The following is a 19,634-nucleotide window of genomic DNA, read 5'->3' as shown; positions in this document are numbered from 1 at the left end:
TCTCTTTTATCGCCCGTTTGGCAGTAAACAAGGAATATTAACAAGACTATATATTCGCTTCCTAACGACTTGCCTATAACAGAAATAGGTTATGCGGAATATCCAGGTATAGTAACGTATATATGAACGTAAATTACACAGCGTTCTGTATGTTTTGACACCTTTTTTACAGTTTGCAATTAAACATATGTGTATACTATTATAACCTTACTTGTTTTATAGGCAAGAAACACATCGTTATCTTCGCATTGAGGGAAATATACAAAGGTGAAGAACTGACGTATGATTACAAGTTCCCTATCGAAGACGAAAACCATAAGATAGCTTGTACCTGCGGCGCACGCCTTTGCCGGAAATTTATGAACTGATGACGTCACGCCGTTGACGTCATTCCCACGCCGGTTAGTGTCGGCGTGCGTTTTTTTATTTTGCACAAAACACACCAAAGATAAAAGTCACTGCCGACAGCGTAAAACCAAGGTGCATTTTATTCACTTTTTTTCCGACTTCTGATTTTTACGCCAACTCCTATTGCATCTTCGTGCTAACTGCGGCCAAGTTATGATAGGCTGGGTCTCATAATCGTGTATTAGCCTTCGTACCCCTGGCAGCAGTGTTGTTGGTCGCTGGCAATTACACGGTTGGGATCCGGTTAAAATCCGGTTCAAACCGGTCACAGCAAGTTATCATTTCCACGTTTATTTTCTTTGCCTTGTACACCTCGCGTTCCGTCTGAATGCTATTTTTCTAGCCGCTTGGATCGTGTATTAAATATTTTTTCAAATTTTCCGAAAAAAATGTTGTTTTATTTCAAATTTTCCCCCAAAAAAATGTTTTCGAATGTTTTTTAATTTATTTTGGAAAAAATGCGGCGCTTTTGTTAAAGTCTGCGGGAGATATGAAGGTATTTGAAAGGAAGCAGAAACACCTACGCAAGCCGGTCAATCTGGCCAGTTAGGACTGCATTCTTGCGATTTGGTTTCGATATACGGTGATAGCTGACCGCTATCTATCACATCAGAGACATATGGTACCTGATTGTCGTCCATTTCTGCCCCCAAATCACCAAAGACGCCGGCTAAATTACAGCCGATGTTTTGTTAAGGAAATCTCAGCCGGCAGGTCCATTACAACTCGGTATTCAAACAGGTACTTTCATTATTCAGCCTTGCTGGGCCGGTTTAACGCGTTCAGATTCAGCCGCACATTACAAATTATATGACAGGTAATCGAGTAATCTTATATTGGTAATATCAGAGACCTGGTCATTGTGATGTCCTGACCCCAGGGTAGCAGAGAATTAAGGCGTTGGCCGAGATTTCAAATTCCAAAGCCAGCCACTGCACGGGCAAAAGCCGCTGCAAGAAAAATGAAGCACTAAGTATATAGCAGGGTAGGGGGACGGGACACCTTTAGCACATAATATCCAAATATCCTGGTCGTGTTTTAAACAATTACCAACGGCCTGTGAAAGTTGTAAGGAAACATTTTTTTATTCCTTGATTGTTTTTTTACTACCAAATGCGGCAAGATAATGGAATGAAATGGTGTCCCATCTTCCCCCACGCTACTAAATATACACCATTGTGAGTCGCCTACTAATTTACGATTTTCGAGTCTCTAAAGATTTTTATTCCGGAACGCCTGTTCAACGCATGTTGCACTCCTATGTTATTTGCTGTTTAGAACTACCTGCAATTTCACCCATATCACTTAATTAATATTAATTAAAACATCTGCATATGTCCGCAATGCACCGATCGAACTGTGATTAATACGACGATATATGCTTGTAAAATCGCACGCAGATTGCCGCAATTTCGGGTTAAGATTAAATTGCAAAGCATTAGGCTACGTATTTATATTACAGCTATTAATTGCAGGGGTAATAATACAGTGTCAGTTGCAATTATTGTTGTCATTCAATCGACGACTTTGTAATAGTTTGTTGACCATCAGTCAATACAGGTACAATACGGATAGGCTATTGCAAGGCTATAGTCATGTAATTTGACAGTTTAGGTTTAAAAGTTGATGTAGTACTGCAGGGTAAAATGGGATACCTTTAGCATAAAACGTCCAAATATGCTAATCGTGTTTTAAACGATTAACAACGGTCTATGGGAGTCGTGAGAATACAGTATTATAGTTCTGTGGATGTTTTTGTTTACTACCGAATTAGACGAGAAAATGAATGAAAAGGTGTTCCATATTCCCCCACCCTACTATATTTAAAACATCCATATAAAAAAAAACGCCGCTGTATTAAAACCGGAAAGAAATTTTACAGCAAAACAACTTTAAAATATAATTTAGAGGTCTTTGGTGGCAAACGACATTTTTTCGTGTTGGTCACATATTTCTCGGCGTCGAACCTAAAAGAATGTTTATTCTATATCGTAGACATTATATATACAAGTTTCAAATACCTAATTAAAGTTTAATGGGCGGTTACAGCGCTTGTAAGTTGTATATTGGATAAGTGTTCGCATCCGAATGTTTTCTAATTAACCGCAAAATCAGCGGTTTCATAAATCGAGATAGCGTCGGTTTATTTCACTTCGACGACCGGTAGTAAGCAGTTACCGCAGAAAAATAACGGTTTATAATAAACGCTAATCGATTTTTTAACAGAGACGAAAAGTTAAATGAAAACTCGATAAAATTTTCTCGTGTAATAATAAGTTTAATAAATTTTAAAAAATGTTATCTTTGTACAACATAATATATTAGTATTGTACAGTATATAACATGATGTTTTTTAAATCTTCAAATAATGCACATATAGTAGGATGGGGGAAGATGGGACACCTTTTCATTCTATTTTCTCGTATATTTTGGTAGTAAACAAAGAACATTCAAAGAATTATAAAACCTTGTTCTCGCTACTTTCATAGACCGTTGTTAATTCTTTAAAATACGATCAGGATATTTATATTTTTTTGTGCTAAAGGTGTCCCATCTTCCCCACCCCACTATATTTATAGTTCTGTTGGATAAGATGGGATACCGTTGGCACCTATAAATCCTATATTTTCTAATCGTATTTTGAATAATTGCCAACGTTTTTTAGAGTTGGGAGGCTACGGTTTATCAATTCTTTGAATGTTCTTTGTTTACTATCAAGTTGGACAAGAAATATAGAATAAAAACGTCTTACCCCACCCTACTGTATAAATTAGACTCTTTTGACACAAATCATTTAAACACTACATATGTTTACATTACTGCACATTGAACTCGCTTTACAAAGTAACATTCCTTTCCCGACACCTCGTTTATAACTATTAGTTCACCGATCCATTTCGAATGGGCGTGACAAGTTAAAATGCAAATTGCCAGACATGAACGTTATAACGCAAAGCGTGAACTCTTCGGCACGCTTCAAATTTGCGTGGTCGCTAACTCATATGTGTCGCGACATTTTCCTGGCCGCTGTCTCAGTACGTGAGAAATAAAATGAAAATCGTCCAATTTGGTTTAGAGAATATTAAATTCATGTAGATAGACTGCATTTATATTTATCTAAAATATTAAGATTTTGCAAAGAGTGGTAATGATTCTGAGCTTGTATTTTAAACGAAGCACTTTTTGAAGGTATAAACATGCCAAATATGTGCGCAAAGCTGGCGCGTATAAAGCCAGCTATTAAGTAACCTACGATAAATACAAATATATTGCAATGCTGCCCTACAAAGACCAAGTACAACATATAAACATATAGAGCTTACATATGTAGTATGTGTGCTCTATAATAACGCTTAACCATACGACGAGTTACTTATACAAGCTTATAGCCAACACTCTGTATTCTTTACAATAAAACTATAATGTTTATTATTTACAATTTCTCAAAGTTGTCGTTAAGCAATCTAACCCCACCCCGCCTTTTGCCCCATGCCCTAAAATCGTGTTTGGCGGGTAGGGACACGAAGCGTCGCGACCGTAGGTGAAACGAACCTGTGACCTGGTAACGTATGGTGCCACGTGGGCGGCGCGCGTGAAAAAAGAAACATCTTTTCGTCGCAGGCATTCCTATATAAACAGCCTCAGCAGAACTGAACCCATAGACCAACCAGCAGTTCGTTGAGTACTTCGGAAAAGCTCCGAAAATAATCTCATGTCCTTGCTGTGGTCGGTTTATAAATCAGATATTTCGTTCATCGGCGCTATGTGTGTAAGTTTTTCCGAAGGGAGACTTTAGTAGCAAGAAGAGCCGTTTTATCGCGTTGTAAATTTAAGAATAACGCCGTTGAAACAATTTTTTTTCGTATTTTGCGGTTTCAAAATATTTTTGCTTAATTTTGTGGCTATTTGGGCTTTTTTTCGTCGCGTGGCGCAGTGTTCGTAATATAAATTCTACGCAATAAAAAATACGTGTGAAATCGCGACTGTGAAATTCCGGAATACCCAATCTCATTCTGTACGATATCAATCACACGTGAACGAAGTGATGGGCGGACAAGGCACGCCCATTCAACATTATGACGTATTGAACGCTTGTGATTTGCGTGTTTTACTCGCGTGTCTACAGACATATAATCGCGTCGCGTTAGTTTTCAAGGTAAAAATTTAAAATGCAGTTTTATAAATCCAAGAAAACGGTCTAAATTTTTTATTAGAAACGCCTTTTTTGCACAGGTGCAAAAGTAGATACATTTTGTTTACCGAACTATTTGCTAATTTTCTTTTTTACGTTATTTTGTTCTTGTACCCAAATCTAATAGTTTTTTTCCTACAGCATAGAATAAGTTTCGTTCCTATTTCTGGCGAACACAGAAAATCTAGCGATGTGTCGATGGGTATTTTGTGTTATCTTATTTTCCTCTGTTGCGAATCTTGCTTCTCTTGCTAACTACGTCGAGCCGAGATGCTTTATTGCTGACGGGGAAAAGCAGAACTGCGGATATCCTGGAATCCAAAAAGTTGCATGCGAAACACGGTAGGTGGTTATTATGCTATTTAAAAAAATATATATAAAATTCCAGACACGGAGTGTATGAAACAAAACACCCGTGTTAACCACCGCCGTTGCCCGTTGTGCGAAGATAAATGAGTTAGATTATCAATTCGTTAGTAGCAATATTAAAAAAGAAAAATGATGTTAAAAACGGACAGTGTATCTGATTTCTGCCACTAAATCGGCCATACAGTACGGGAACTATTATAGGTAGCAATTAACTTCACTAAAATGCATTTTACCGCTTTTCATAAAAAGCGTACAGGCAAGAGTGCAAAAATCGAACTAAAAACTTTATCTATTTTTTTAACATTATTTCGTAACTTCAACCTTTTCTGCAGAGGATGTTGCTTCAACAGTCAACCGACAAACGTACCATGGTGTTATCAAGGTAATTTACACCCCTAACTATACCTTTATGTTATATTTGTATTGTATTGTGTACACACCCGTGTTATAACGACTATCATTGCCCGCTACGTAAGGATAAATAATAATAATAAAAAATATTACTTACAAAGTAACATGCATGTCAACTCGTAGCTGGCATGAGGTGTGTGAAAACCCGTGTTATAACGTCTGTCGTTTTTCGGCCAAGCGAGAATAAAAAAGTTTCATTCATTCATTTGTTTATATATTTTCTTCAGCAAAAATCATCCGAAATTTCATGCGACCTGGTGCGTTCCGGCCAATACCTACTACTACTCGTGGCGTACTTGCGACTAGCGTGCCTACAACTCCTAACACAACAACAACGACGACGACAACAACAACGCCAGCCCCAACAACAACAACAACAAGAGCTACAACGACAACAAGAGCTACAACAAGAGCCTCATCTGAACGCAGCAATCCACATAAATTAAACATCTTGGCACTGGTTCAGATGATCAGAGATAAAGTACCTCAAGGAATTATAAACAGTCTTCTTGCAGACGGTAAGACCTTTTTAGATAGTTATAAGGCTAATCGGATAATTCGGCAGTTTTTCTTTTTTATTCTGGGGGTGTGAAAATCGGATTAGTTTAATTGGTCAATTCGCCAAATTGTAGGTGCGATGTATTGATAATTAAAGTGTCGATAGTTCCTTTTAACAAGCATTGGCTATATAAGCATGCTTTAGTTTTAACACTGTATATGCCTGGCGACTAAAGTAGGCTTAATTAAAATAACTATTAAGTTAAGAGGTTAAAATCATAAATATACCTTACTAAAGAATCAAACGTTTTTTTAGTCAAACTTATCTATCTAATTTTGCGTAAGCTATCCGATTTGACATTTTATAGTTTCCCGTTTAATTGCAACATTTATTTTAATACGATATGCCTTGAGCTTGAACTACAAAGCAACTAAAAATTGTAAACATCTTTAGGTAAATTTTAGACCAATGTGAAAAAACACAAATATTTTTTGAAAATAGATAGCAAACCTGAAATTAGACACGTTATCTATAAATGGGCGTCGTTTTATAAACCAAGTCGGCCTTTACGCTGTTATTCAGTCAATTTTGTTTATTCAGCTTTCGCTAAAACAAGTTCAATCCAAAAATTTTGTTTATTTAAAAAAATATGAAAAAAATAACAAGTTTCGTAAAATTTTATCCTAAAATTGTGCGATGCGGTTCTTTTAACGATTTTAATTTATTAAAATAACATGTATTTGCTTCTAAATCTCGGTACAACCCATTTCACACAAATTTTAACACGCCGTCGTAATATATATTTGTGTAGATAATAAATTGTTTATTTGTTCGAATACAGCGGCAAAGATCAAAATAATTACAACTTTAACAGCAACATTTTCTCCGTGCTGTTTTGTGGAATTTTAAACTCATTGCGCGGTTATGTTTATATTCTATCTCTTTTCCTCCAATAAGAAATAATCTCAGAATATTAACTTTGTAAAAATCCCTTATTTCTTATTTATTACTTATTTGGTTTCTAATTCGCATTCAATTTATAAAAACTTGAATACAATTACCAGCTATCCCCAACGGTGAACTGATATATGCTCTACGAGACGGAAAACTTGACCGAAATGAATATCTCCGTCTGATGAAAGGTAACTAACCCATACATAGTACTTAAGTTACCCATATTAACTCACATTGTAATGTGGGGTAAGATGAATACCTTTAGCGCATAATATCTCATGTTTCTTAATTGTGTTTTAACAATTAACAACGCGCTCTTTTAGAGTCGTGAGGATACGGATATATTGTTCTGTAAAAATATTACTTATTTACTATCAAATAAGACGATAAAAATGTACCATCTTACCCCAGCCCACTATATTATAGCCGCAATACACCTGTGGGCATAACACGAGTAGTCATCAGTTTTTACTCAAAATATACGATTTAATGTCATATACGCCGTAAAACACTTGTATTATAAAAACTGCTATCATTGCCCGCCACTGGAGGATAAATAAGTAACATTGTAATTACCCATAAAATACATTTTGTTCATTAAATCTTTGATATTTTTTATATCCAGGCCCTGGTATCAACTTTAACGCAATGGTTTCTTACCGACTCAGCGGAGGCAATCTCAACTCTATGATATACGATCGCCTTTCCAGAGCTTACGGTAAAATAATTTTTTTCCTGTGAAAGTTTACAGAATGTATTTGATAGTGTTTTTTTTCCATGAATGTTTTCAGTATGTTTTCAATGGTAAAAATGTTATATAAAGCTTCCGTCTGTACATACTTTCTGAACGAAGAGTGTTGAACACTGTGTTAGTTTACTTGTATTTTTGAAATTATAGGTTTAATCTAATAACCAGTTATAATTCACTAAATTTTAGGAAACTATTAAGAAAAAAATGCAATTACTCCGGTGTAACAGTGTATACCAAAACAACTGACATGTACGGCCACTTAACGCGTTTTTCTTCAACAGGCGTCGATTCTATGGCAGTTCAACTGATGATGTCAGACCGTAAAGATGCTGCAGCACGCCATCTTGCGGCTAGAATGTCAAGTACGTGTTTTAAAGATGCACAAAATATTAATCTAACCATATATTCTGATCAAGTGCTACGAAATACGTAACAAACAAGTTAATGTGTGCTATATAAGACAGATAAATTTCGACTCAATTGCATCATCAGTCTTAAATAGAATCTAAACCTATGTTTCCTTTATTTTGTTCCAGCCAACAGACGTATGAGCCCAGTCAACAGTCTTATTCTTCGTGCCGTGTCATCTGGAAATGGACTTACTGGAAACGACATCAAATCATTCATTATTGACCAATCGTACTCTCACTGTAAGACATCCTACTATTCCTAAACAAAGGTTACATTCATTCATTCACTTTCGTTTTTTTTTTTCACTCAGTGAGTCGTCTAACGCGCGAAGCACTGAAAGCGTTTATATCTGGCAACACTGCACAAGCTTACCGGTTCGTTATTCTGGATTCTGCAACAAGAAGAAGACAAAGTAAGTTAATAACCATACTGAAAGTCTCAAGGTCACTCAGTTCAAAAGGATGTTGACACCAGTAGCACATAATTGTAATGAATCCAAAAACCCCACAAAGCTTAGGTTATATACTCATAAAATAAAACATGGAAAACATATATACAAAAAACAATGGGGACAAAGTTAAGTAGTTTAAAGGGGACACAAACATACAACTTAAAGGGGACAACATATATACACTTTTTATTAGCCGACAACAAAATGGTTTTAGAAGTAATGAGAGATTAACAAATTCATTGTATTTTTTCTTTTTCTTTTTAAGTTAAACATGCATAGCGTAAAACGTTAAACAACGGTATAGATGAAACGCCTTGTTTGGTCAATGCATCAGCCAGTTGTTTTTTCGATTCAACCCATTCCATTGATAAAAGTTTATTTGTTTCCATCATTTCTTTAAGGACTGCAATGTCAATTCGCAGTCGTTTGTCAGCAACCCCCTTCCTGGAATGAACTGCATCGTACAATGATCTGTTGTCTGTAATGGCGTGAATTGGTAATTTTGTTCCATGTCCTTTTCCATAGAACAACTCTGTAATCATATATGACAAATAATATGCAGCCTCAACTGCATCACATGCTGCAGATGCTTCTGCTGCCAATGTACTTCGAATCACTCTTTTAATTCTCTTCGACTGCCAAGACAAAATGTTACATTTTTTGTTTTCTCCAACAAGAAATATTAGAAAAGCACCTTGGCTACCACCGTCATGTAAATTGGCAAATGCTGCATCAGAATACACAACAAGTTTTAATTTCTCTACGTCACCTAAAGACATAAACTTAATTTTCAGATCTTCGTTATGTAACTTTCTAATAACTTTGTTGCAGTGTACAATATCTTTTACAGTTGCTTTGTTAAAATTTGTAGCCAAAACACAGACATCAAACGATATATCCGGTCTAGTGTGTGAGCTTACCCATAAAAGTTGGCCAATTTTCCTTTGAAGCAACTCCTTTTCAACAGCTGTGACGTCACTATTCATGTTGCCACGACGACAACCGCTAATATTAATAGGTTCTAACAACTTTATGTAAGAGGATTGGTCTACTGTTATATGTCCTATCGTCTCTTTCATTTCTAAGCCGATATATTTAAATTTTTCGCTGCTTTCCGATCCAATGGTAAATGTTTTATATAGTTTTTCAATCACGAGTGTTTTAAATTGATCATTACCTATCCACAGTATATCATCCACATAAACACACATCATACCTTGTAGAACATTATTGATATGATAGATGAACATTGCTTGATCTCCTGAACTTGGTTTCGCACCAGCGTCTATCATAAAACGTCGCACTCTCTCATACCACAAACGGGATGCATCGACCAGCCCATATACACATTTGCGAAGCTTCCAAACAACATCTGGTGGACAATTGGCCTCATTGGGCGGTTTCAAATAAATATCCCGATCAACTAATTCACCTTGTAAGAAAGCTGTCTTTACATCAATGCTGTTCATGCGCCATTTCATCTGTTTTGCTACGCTCAACATTATTCTCACAGCTTCTTTAGAACAAGTAGGTGATTCTCTTTGTAGATTTTGTTTTTGCTCTTCGAAGCCTCTTGCAACCAATCTTGCTTTGGGTACCATATCATCACCTTTTTTCTTCATGGTACAAACCCAACGCACAGATACACACTTTTGGTTTTGGTTCTTTACTTCTTGAAACACTTGATTTTCTCTCCAACTTAACAGTTCTTTCTCTTTTGCTTCACTAAAAATATCACTGGTTATTACAAATGATTCTTCAGTTTGTGGTGTAGTTTCATTATTAATTTGTTCATTAGTTTCATCATTAACATGTTCCAATCCGGTTACTTTCGAAAAATCAATCCATGTACGTTTGCCACGAACCTCATTAGGCAAATCATATTCAACGTTGTAAGAATTTTTATACTTTCCTGTGGCTTTACCGGCTCTACCTAAAATTGTAACTTTCTGTTGTACCCCATCTACATTGACAAATTGAACCTTATCATTAGCTCGCAGTCGTGGTTGTTGTACTATTGTTCTTGTTAATTGTGGCGCCGGTTGAACAACTTCTGGTTGATCATCATGATCACTTTCTTCATGATCACTTTCATCATCGCTGGATTCTTGGATTGACGGATCAATTGGAGGCTTTTCTGTGGTATCTTTGGAAATTGGATTATATACTTTATTGTGTTCATTTATCCTTGACACTCTACAGCTATGTGCCTTTACATATTGACCACCATGTCTTAGAAAAATGACTGCCCCATCTTGACCCAAAACCTTTACTGGGCCTCTCCACAATGGAGAATCATCACGTTTATAATATACTAGTTCACCTATGTTATACTTGTCACCGGTCTGACGAGTTTGTCTCCTCAAAGCTCTTCGAATCTTCTCGGATGATTCGGCAGAAATGAATGCCCTCCTGGCTGCATGTAGAGCAGATAGATGTGCACCAACATCAAAACTTTCAGCCTGTCCATTAAGTGCAGGTTGTTTGTCAGTAAGGGTGGTGGGTAGATTAATATTTCTGCCAAAAACAAGCTGGTGAGAACTAAAACCAAACCGGTTTACGAGTGCATTCTTTGCACTTACACTCCACGCTACTGCAGTTTCCCAACTGCATTTTTCTTCATATTTTATTTTTGTTACCATATTGGATAAAGTGAGATTATGCCTCTCACAAAGGCCATTACTCCATGGTGAATAGGATGCTGTTGTCACCACAGTGATATTAAAGTTGTGACACATGTCATGAAATACAGCATTGTTGAACTCCCGTCCATTATCGCTAAAAACCTTCTGCGGAGCTCCAAACAAACTAATCCAATTAGCCATAAAGGTTTTAACAATAACATTTGCACTCTTCGACCTAATTACTGATGCGTTGCTAAAACGAGTAAATGTATCAATCATGTGAAAGTACCAAACATTGGGCTCTAGTTCATGTAAATCCATGGCGACAGTTTCGTTAAAATCTGACCCCCAAGACAATCCAACAACAGGCCTTGCTGGTGTTTTTTTGTGTTTTTGGCATGTATCGCATGATTGTACAACATCCAGAATTAATTTTGATTTTTCTTGTGTCAGTTTGTCTGAACTTTTCAGTAGTCTTTCCAAATTTTCAGCAGACGCGTGGCCAAATTGTTTATGTAATTTGATAATTGAGTTACGCTCATCAGTTGTAGCCAAAACAGACTCGCAGTCGTAAATGTCAGCCGATTTTATTGGTAATATATCAATACAATAATGCCCGTTTTTCGATAAACTGAGTTTGATTTCATTTCCGAATAACCTCACAGTGTCATTTGATAAATTTAGTTGAGCACCTGCTTTTTTGAGTGACGTTTTACTTAATAAAAGTGGCAAATTCCCAGGAACAACCTCTGCACTAATATGGCAGCGCTTACCAGCAATGCAGGCTGGAAGTAAAACACTCTTCGATGAAATTACTTTTCTTCCATCCCCAAATTTAAAAAGGGTGTGGCTTGGAAAAAACTTTAACTTTTTCCTTTCACTTAAGCTTATAGAATTGATAAATTTATTAAGCCAAACCTTTCCACATACTGTTTTTGTGCACGCCGTGTCTAATATACCATGAGTCTCCGAAACTTTGTCTTCTCCTTTTTCCTCAAGAAGCAGGATGAGATTAACTTCTTCATTTTCCACAAGATTTGCCTGTCGTGATCGATGTGGACAAGAAGTTGCCCAGTGCATTTTTGATTCACAAATAACGCATCGGGTTATTTCTCCAAACTTGTTCCGTGGATTCTGTTTTCGTTGTGTGTCTTTTTTATTCCAATTCACTGGAGTCTTTTTCCTATTCATATATTGATTTTCAAACACTTCTTCCTTTAGCTTTGATGAAACAGCTTCAGTATTCCCAAAAACCCTTTTTAGAGAGGACTTCATAGTTTTGAGCTTTAAATCCGCACCCAACGTGAGTGCTAATTGGCGTTCACCATGACTAAGATTGGCTCCATCCATTAACTTGAAAGCTAAGACTGCGTCAGATAATTCCATCCCATGGCTACATATTTTACTATACAAATGTTCAAATTCAAGTATGTAGTTATTGATAGACAGAGATGACCTTGAGAATGTATTGAACCTCACATAGGCACTGTATGCTTCATCAACTTTTTCTGTTTTAAATGCCTCATCCAATTTGTTTAGAAGAATATCCAATCCACCATCACAATGCAGCTCTTCAGTTGATAAACTTGAGATGGCCCTCTGAGCCTTGACGTGCCCCTCTAAGGCATAAAGATTTACAATGATTGCTTGCTCAGATTTTTTAACATCAGAGACTAACTGCCACATTGATATCTTCCTTCTCCATTCTACATAGCAATCATTTTCAACAAATTTTGGTGGAGATCTTCTTGAAAGTGCCATTATTAACTTAATAAATAGAGTACTTAAAAGTTGCAACCATCCTCTGCTACCATGAAAGTCTCAAGGTCACTCAGTTCAAAAGGATGTTGACACCAGTAGCACATAATTGTAATGAATCCAAAAACCCCACAAAGCTTAGGTTATATACTCATAAAATAAAACATGGAAAACATATATACAAAAAACAATGGGGACAAAGTTAAGTAGTTTAAAGGGGACACAAACATACAACTTAAAGGGGACAACATATATACACTTTTTATTAGGGGACAACAAAATGGTTTTAGAAGTAATGAGAGATTAACACATACAATAACATAATTCCGAAAGAGATCTTCTTTTAATTATTTGTGGTCCAAGAGACGTGCAGTGATCTTGGTTCTTTGTAATCCCAAAACAAACAATTGCCAGAAGATTTTTTATTAATTTATAATACATCTGCCGGTAACATTGTATAAAACAACATATATAGAAAAGACTGGCTTTGGTCTTTTAACCACGACGTTTGTGCAGTCTAAACATTTCTTAAATTATACCGTTTACATTTTATCATCTTTTTGGGATGCAACATCCTTCCTTTTTAACTGACACTCTTTCCCATGCTTTTTATCTATAGTAGGTTTTAACAACTGTTGTTTTGCTGTTTATTTCCTTGTTTTCGTTTCTAAAGAAAAAAAACGTGATCTTTGCTATCGTTTTCGAATATATAAATAGAAATTACTTTTGTTTCCAGCATTTAACGAATCTTACGAAACGAACGAAGCTCTCTTCGCATACATGGTGGACAACCAGAAGTTCCACCCGGGCCGAATTACACCAAGTGTCCTGCTTTCCCTGGCAAGGAACGAACGAATTACAGCTCTTCCCGATAAAGAATTCACGGAGTTATTCGGAGTATCAGCTTTCGGTTAGTTTGCGTAGCAATTTAAAAATAAAAACAAACCGATTTTCTAATTTAAGCACATCTTAATTTGTATATAAAGTATATACCAAAAATTAAAAAAAACGCTTTGGTAAACGAAGAACATTCAAAGAATTATAAAACTGTGTTTTCACGACTCCCATAGACCGTTGTTAATTGTTCAAAACACGATCAGGATATTTAGATATAATGTACTAAAGGTGTCTCGTCTTCCCCACCCTATTATATAACGTTTATGTTTCAGATTATGTATGCGCCGCCCATCAACCAAGTATCCGTCTCCCATGCTCCAGGTTAGGCAATGGGTTATACCACTCAACCTTGGAATGTATTAACGCTGGCTGTTGTCTTGCACAAGCACAATTCCCTGACGAACGACCGATCTGTTACGAAAACTTGCTCGGAAATATAGGTATGCTTGTATATATGCAATATCTTGTTTCGAAAATCTAGCATAGTGGTTTGTGTGCTTGTTTTTGGCCAGAAGTTTCCTATGTTCAGGGCTTCCGCTGTTACCATTGTGGGCGCATGTTTTGTCCCTATAACATTGAAAAGCACCTTAACGGCATATTCTTTAACCAAAAGTTACATACGTGGTAATTTGTAAACAGGCACGAGGTGTATGAAACAAAACACATGTGTCATAAATGAAGAAGTTTTACATTTATTTTTATTTATATTTTTTAGGTGTTGGAATGGCTAAACACGTATGGGACGAAGACTACATTGTAAACACTGTGTTCAAAGGAAATCTCCCAACCTTGGCAAGTTTCTATCCCGAAGGCATCCCATGTAAGTCTATGGTCTACTTACTATACAGTAAAGTGGGATAAGATGGGACATATTTTTATTCTATTTCCTCAGGACTTCCATAGACCTTTGTTAATTGTTTAAAAGACGATCAGAATATTTAGATTTCATGAAGGTGTTCCATCTTACCCCACAGTATTATATATGTTTTATAGAACAGAACGCAACAGACTTTATAGAGCAAAACACGCGTGTTATAAAGACTGTCGCTGATATATCCATTCAAAACATATTTACCACCAGGGATTCCAAGCAAAACTATCCCATCTGCTCTCACCAATGCAGCAAGCATGGACCCGAATCAACCAAGCTGGTTCAACTCCCTCAATGTTCACGGACTCATGTTGCACCCACGACCGACCGGAGTGGTACTTCAAATATTTTATATAAAATACTAATAGTTAGCGCTTGTCTTTAGCCGCATGGGTACGGGTTCGAGGCTCGACGCTGCTACCATTGTAGGCTTGTGTGTCCTTGGATAAATCACTTAACGGGAATTGTTCCAAACAGTTGATTTCTTATGTGATTGTCTGAATTACTCGCTAAGTTACATGTGTGGTAACTCGTGAGCGGGCAGGATGTGTATGAAACAGAACATCCGCTTTATACGTCGTTGCCACGCGAGAATAAATAAGTTACATTCATTATTTTCAGCCAAATACTGGACCGAGCAGATCGAGACCAAACTTTGTATGGAGACCACATGGGCCAACTCCATTCCCAGGCGCTACAATGATGCCAGATGGAAGCTCAAGTACGTATCTAGATCCAACTATAACGTACAGAATACATAAGGACTGCACGGGACTGTATAGACTTATTTATCCTTGTTTAGACACAAATTGAGAACCATTACCTTATAAAATATAGCGTATTTTTAAATGAATGCTTGTCGTTCAATACCAAATTTGTGCAATTTTGCTTTTACAAGTAGAACCATACGTTAACACGTGATATCTTTACAGATATTGTACCAGTCGCTACTAGTTCACCCGGTATATTAGGAGGACCTCACGTACCTGCAGCTGGTGCAAGTCCAAGTAAGATATTTTAAAAAAATACCATTTAATGTTTATAAAATATAGTGTGCTCTATGTTCATAAAACTTCATAGGCATATATGTGGCTATACAGAACATACAGTAGAGTGGGGGAATGGGGCATATTTTCATTCTATTTTCTTGTCCCATTTGGTAGTAGACAAATAACATTGAAACAATTATAAAAACGTATCCTCAAGACCCCCATATATAGACCGTTGTTAATTGTTTAAAACGCGATCAGGGTATTCGGATAGTATGTGCTAAAGGTGTACCATCTCCCCCCACCCCACTATATCTTGCGTCAGTGTTATATCTAATTCTGACACTTTACAATTTCAAGTCGTCATGGGCCTTTCGCTCAACAACCTGGCTTCTTGTCGGGGTGTTCAACGAGACGACAGATATCAATGCATGTCGAACACTGAAGCGTTGGTGAGCGGTGGTGAAGCGGCTTGCAGGAGATTGGACTGTTGTTTTGACCCAGTGTGGACGGATCTTACTATACCCGCTTGCTTTAGAAAGGCCACTTATGGTACGTATATGGATTGGTAATAGGTATACATAAGCTAGAACGTAGGACCATGTAAAAATATTGCTCCAACCTAGTGGTCCCTTATATGAGTTGACTAACTGGTCATTCATACATTAACAAAAATCAAATTTTAGTATACACGAAGTTATATACATGGTAATTCGTAAGCGGAAACAAGATGTATGAAACAAAACTCGTGGTAACGGGTTATTACGATTGCTGTCGTTGGCCTACCATGTTAGGATAAAACAAGTTTTATAAGTTAAATTAATACGCTTTTTCTACAGGCCAATGTCATTCTGTTGCCCCTGCAGACCGAGAAGATTGTGGAGAACCAGGTAATATGATGTAATATTCACAACCCTATGTAGTGGTATTTTCTTTTATTATACCATATTATTTTATTATACCCCACAGTACTGTAGGATGGCTGAGGATGGGACACCTTTTGAATCTATTTTCTCGTCCTATTTGTTAGCAAACAAAGAAAATTTAAATAATTATAAAACCTCGATCCTTCTTACGACTCCCATACAGACCCTTCTGAATTGTTTACTACACGATCAAGATGTTTGGCTATTATGTATTAAAGATGTCTCATCTTCCTCCATCTCACTATACATAAATTGTCTCGGCAGTAAATTAAATGTTACTTTTACAGGCATCAGTGAAGCAGAATGCGTTTCTAACCCTCGTTGTTGCTATGATAGTACCGTTGATCCAGCTCGTTACAGAAATCCAGTGCCCTGGTGTTACTATAAACTGCGTAAGTTAAACTGTGCTACATTGGATCACGTTTATGAGTGTGCGGGTTTTTAAATTTACTTTTTTGTTCAGAATCCTTCGTTACCGAAGAGGAGAGATGTACCAGAGTGGGAAATGGAAACAGAATTGGGTGTTTTCCATCTAGCTCAGGACGTAAGTTAGATAAACAGTTTTTTCTAATCAAAACACTATACAAATACAGTTAACAGTCGGCGCCGGCACAGGCGCGTCTCCTATTACCTCAGTATAGTTAGGGGTTCAAGGCTCGTCGCTGCTACCATTGTGGGCGTATATGTTCCTGTGCGAGGGCAATAAAAAACAATCACTCACAAAGTTATACATGCGCCGTAACTTGTAAGCTAGCACGAGGTGTATAAAAATGAACACCCGCGTTTTAACGACTATCGTTGCCCCGCCAGGCGAAGATAAAGCAAGTTACATTTAATTATTTACTAAAACAAAATCGGACGATTCGTAAAGAATTTAACAGTAGCCAATTCGGTTATTGTGTATTTATATATATATTATTAAACCATACTGTACTATACTAAATATTGCTTTTAAATATTTTGCTAATTGGGATGTTCTTTCAGTTGATATTAACGACATTGTGACACGACAAACTTGTGAAGCCGCCAGCGACTGTTGTTATGATGAAGTCACTTTAAGTTACTTTGAAAGAGAACTCGGAGCGAGAAAACCCCCTAACTGCTACAAGAAAATGAGTAAGTCTAATATTTTGTGATATTTTTTACCGTAAAAGAGTAACAAATAAAACATTTGGAAAATGGCCCGGAAACCTATAATACATAAAATTAACTTTCTTTTTTAATTACAGACGTTGTAATTGACACTACCGTTGCCCCACCAACTACAACAGCTGGACCAGCAGCTCGTAAGTTAAACATATATCAATATAAAACTGCTCTATCTGCGCTTTACAATTTCTTATGTTTATTCAAAATGTAAGTGTAACTGAAAACCACTGAACTGATACGTAGAAAGTATTCAATATAAAACCCAAATATATATATATATATATTTATATATGTATATTGTGACTGGCAATAATCCTAACTGAAAACTAATTCAAAATTAAATCCAGCAACCAAATAATATGAAATTTATTATTGCGTAACTTTTGGAACTATGGCAACACTTTAACTGTCTTTTAATTCCGAATTCTGAAAATCTATATTTGCTTCTGTTATACAGCAGCCCCAAGGTGCAAGGACAGAAATGAATTACCACCTAATCAACGTGTGGACTGCGGTAACTTCGATTTCCACGTATGTGTGTATGAGAAAGGATGTTGTTACTTGCCGGAAATCATTATACCTGGTTCCCCATGGTGTTTCCAAAAAAGTAAGACTTTATAATTTTATCTGCACTGCAACTTTTACATATATAGCCTGTATACGTATGCATATATGTATACAAGTTTCCGCGCAAATTGTCATTGGAAAATACGATGCACGAGCATGACATTTAATATATGGGGGAATATGGGACACCGTTAGCACATAATAGTTAAATATCCTGATCGGTTTAAACAACAAACAACGGTCTATCGGAATCTTATCAAACGAGGACCATGTAAAAATATGCTAACTTTTAAGCCAAAAAACGTTACCACCCTTTCGAATATGCAATATTTTATGGCTTACTTTATAAAGTCAAGTGAATAATTTACAATATGTCTATTGAAAAGCAGGAAAAATCGAAGTAAGGCCATAAACTAACTGTCCATTCTATTTTACAGGTTAACTGAAGCACCAGCAATTCAAATGTAACCATATTATGCCAAATCACTTCATTCTAACTGGCTTGTTTTTTACGCAGCATATTCACGTTTAATTATGTAATGTACTTCTAACCGGCCTTTAACGCCAATGAACCGCGTTCTAACATGTCTTTTATTAATCGTACTTCTGTATTTGTTCCTTTTTTATTTATTCTTATATTTTTCAGTCTTGCAAATACAGAAGGCTTTTTTAACTTTAAAACGGCGCCTGCGAATGGCACCTCAAAGAGCCTTGGGTTAATGAATTGAATTGACATTTTCTCTACTTCACTCTTTAAATCGATATTTACTGAAATGTTATACCGTTTGTAAATCTTCTGTTGAAATACATACTAACGATTACAGTGAATTCTACTTTATTTTTTAAAAAGACTTAAACAGGGTAAGAACTGCTAAATATACCGGCGTACGATTGCTATTTACAAAATAATTAATGGTCTGTATAAACGGTTAGTTTAGCTTAGAGAAAAGTTGCTGCGCGAGCCACTATTGCTGGTTTAGATTCATAGCTACCTAAAGAAGGGGATTTATGCGTTTAAACGAACGCAGATTGCCCCACGCCGCGAGAGGTAATTAAAACGTCGAAAGCGAAAACGTTGATTGAACGCGTTGACTCGCTGCGTTACATAATAAAGGACTGTTTCAATTTCCAGCACTGTACGTTTTCATTTGGGCGTTCCAGAAACGAAAGAAACTAGCTGACGAACACAATTTAATGGTGTGCTCACGACATGAAATATTAATGGCAGACGTTAATGTAATGGATTAGTACAGTAGAGAAATATATATAGTGAAAAGGATATCTATATATGTGCGGTAAATTTCGAGTCATATAAGCACCATTAGGGAGATATGTACAGTTTGGAATTAAAATAGCAGGATTGTGTTGTATTGGCATTGGTTTTGTATCGGTTGTCACGGGGTTTCG

The 19,634-nt window shown here is 36.5% G+C and overlaps 3 protein-coding genes across 6 annotated transcripts in view; 2 read left to right on the top strand and 1 right to left on the bottom strand.

The window, feature by feature from the left end:
* Positions 1-798, top strand: part of LOC149729947 (histone-lysine N-methyltransferase 2A-like) — a 32,610-nt gene extending 31,812 nt beyond the window's left edge. For both annotated transcript variants that reach the window (XM_089885774.1, XM_089885773.1), the window contains one exon: positions 223-798. In XM_089885774.1, the coding sequence (XP_089741900.1) occupies positions 223-368 (146 nt within the window). In that variant the 3' untranslated portion in view covers positions 369-798. The remainder of the gene's footprint in view (positions 1-222) is intronic.
* Positions 799-4,721: 3,923 nt separating this feature from the next.
* On the top strand, positions 4,722-19,055 carry LOC149729945 (uncharacterized). The gene is made up of 22 exons (XM_089885785.1): positions 4,722-4,942; positions 5,302-5,351; positions 5,608-5,898; positions 6,944-7,021; positions 7,459-7,551; positions 7,866-7,946; positions 8,121-8,234; positions 8,306-8,407; positions 13,565-13,738; positions 13,998-14,165; positions 14,441-14,545; positions 14,807-14,931; positions 15,218-15,317; positions 15,529-15,603; positions 15,946-16,137; positions 16,425-16,475; positions 16,799-16,903; positions 16,975-17,055; positions 17,496-17,627; positions 17,741-17,797; positions 18,118-18,267; positions 18,665-19,055. Exons 1-22 carry the CDS (start codon positions 4,791-4,793, stop codon positions 18,667-18,669), a joined length of 2,481 nt encoding a protein of 826 aa, XP_089741911.1. The 5' UTR covers positions 4,722-4,790; the 3' UTR covers positions 18,670-19,055.
* LOC149729946 (uncharacterized) lies at positions 10,033-13,150 on the bottom strand. Of its 3 annotated transcripts, XM_089885787.1 has the most exons (3): positions 10,770-13,150; positions 10,429-10,592; positions 10,033-10,171 (listed from the first exon to the last, which is right to left on the bottom strand). In XM_089885787.1, the coding sequence occupies exons 1-3, from the start codon at positions 12,829-12,831 to the stop codon at positions 10,169-10,171; spliced, it is 2,229 nt and encodes a 742-aa protein (XP_089741913.1). In that variant the 5' UTR covers positions 12,832-13,150; the 3' UTR covers positions 10,033-10,168. The 3 variants fall into 3 exon arrangements, with proteins under 3 accessions (XP_089741913.1, XP_089741912.1, XP_089741914.1); XM_089885786.1 differs by having other exon boundaries at positions 10,429-13,150; XM_089885788.1 differs by lacking the exons at positions 10,033-10,171; positions 10,429-10,592 and having other exon boundaries at positions 10,782-10,963; positions 11,029-13,148.
* Positions 19,056-19,634: the final 579 nt, after the last annotated feature.

The sequence above is a fragment of the Ciona robusta genome, chromosome 10 (assembly GCF_009617815.1).
Source record: "Ciona robusta chromosome 10, ASM961781v2".
Lineage (NCBI taxonomy): Eukaryota > Metazoa > Chordata > Ascidiacea > Phlebobranchia > Cionidae > Ciona > Ciona robusta.
The sequence above is the reverse complement of the archived record's forward strand: the minus strand, read 5'-3'. Positions and strand labels throughout refer to the sequence as shown.

Excerpts from the sequence above, each read along its gene's own strand:
- LOC149729946 (XM_089885786.1), bottom strand. The coding sequence starts at position 12,831 with ATGGCACTTTCAAGAAGATCTCCACCAAAATTTGTTGAAAATGATTGC.
- LOC149729945 (XM_089885785.1), top strand. The coding sequence starts at position 4,791 with ATGTGTCGATGGGTATTTTGTGTTATCTTATTTTCCTCTGTTGCGAAT. Across the intron at positions 5,352-5,607 it reads CGTACCATGGTGTTATCAAG|CAAAAATCATCCGAAATTTC; the intron begins GTAATTTACACC and ends TATTTTCTTCAG. Across the intron at positions 16,904-16,974 it reads CTGGTGTTACTATAAACTGC|AATCCTTCGTTACCGAAGAG; the intron begins GTAAGTTAAACT and ends TTTTTTGTTCAG.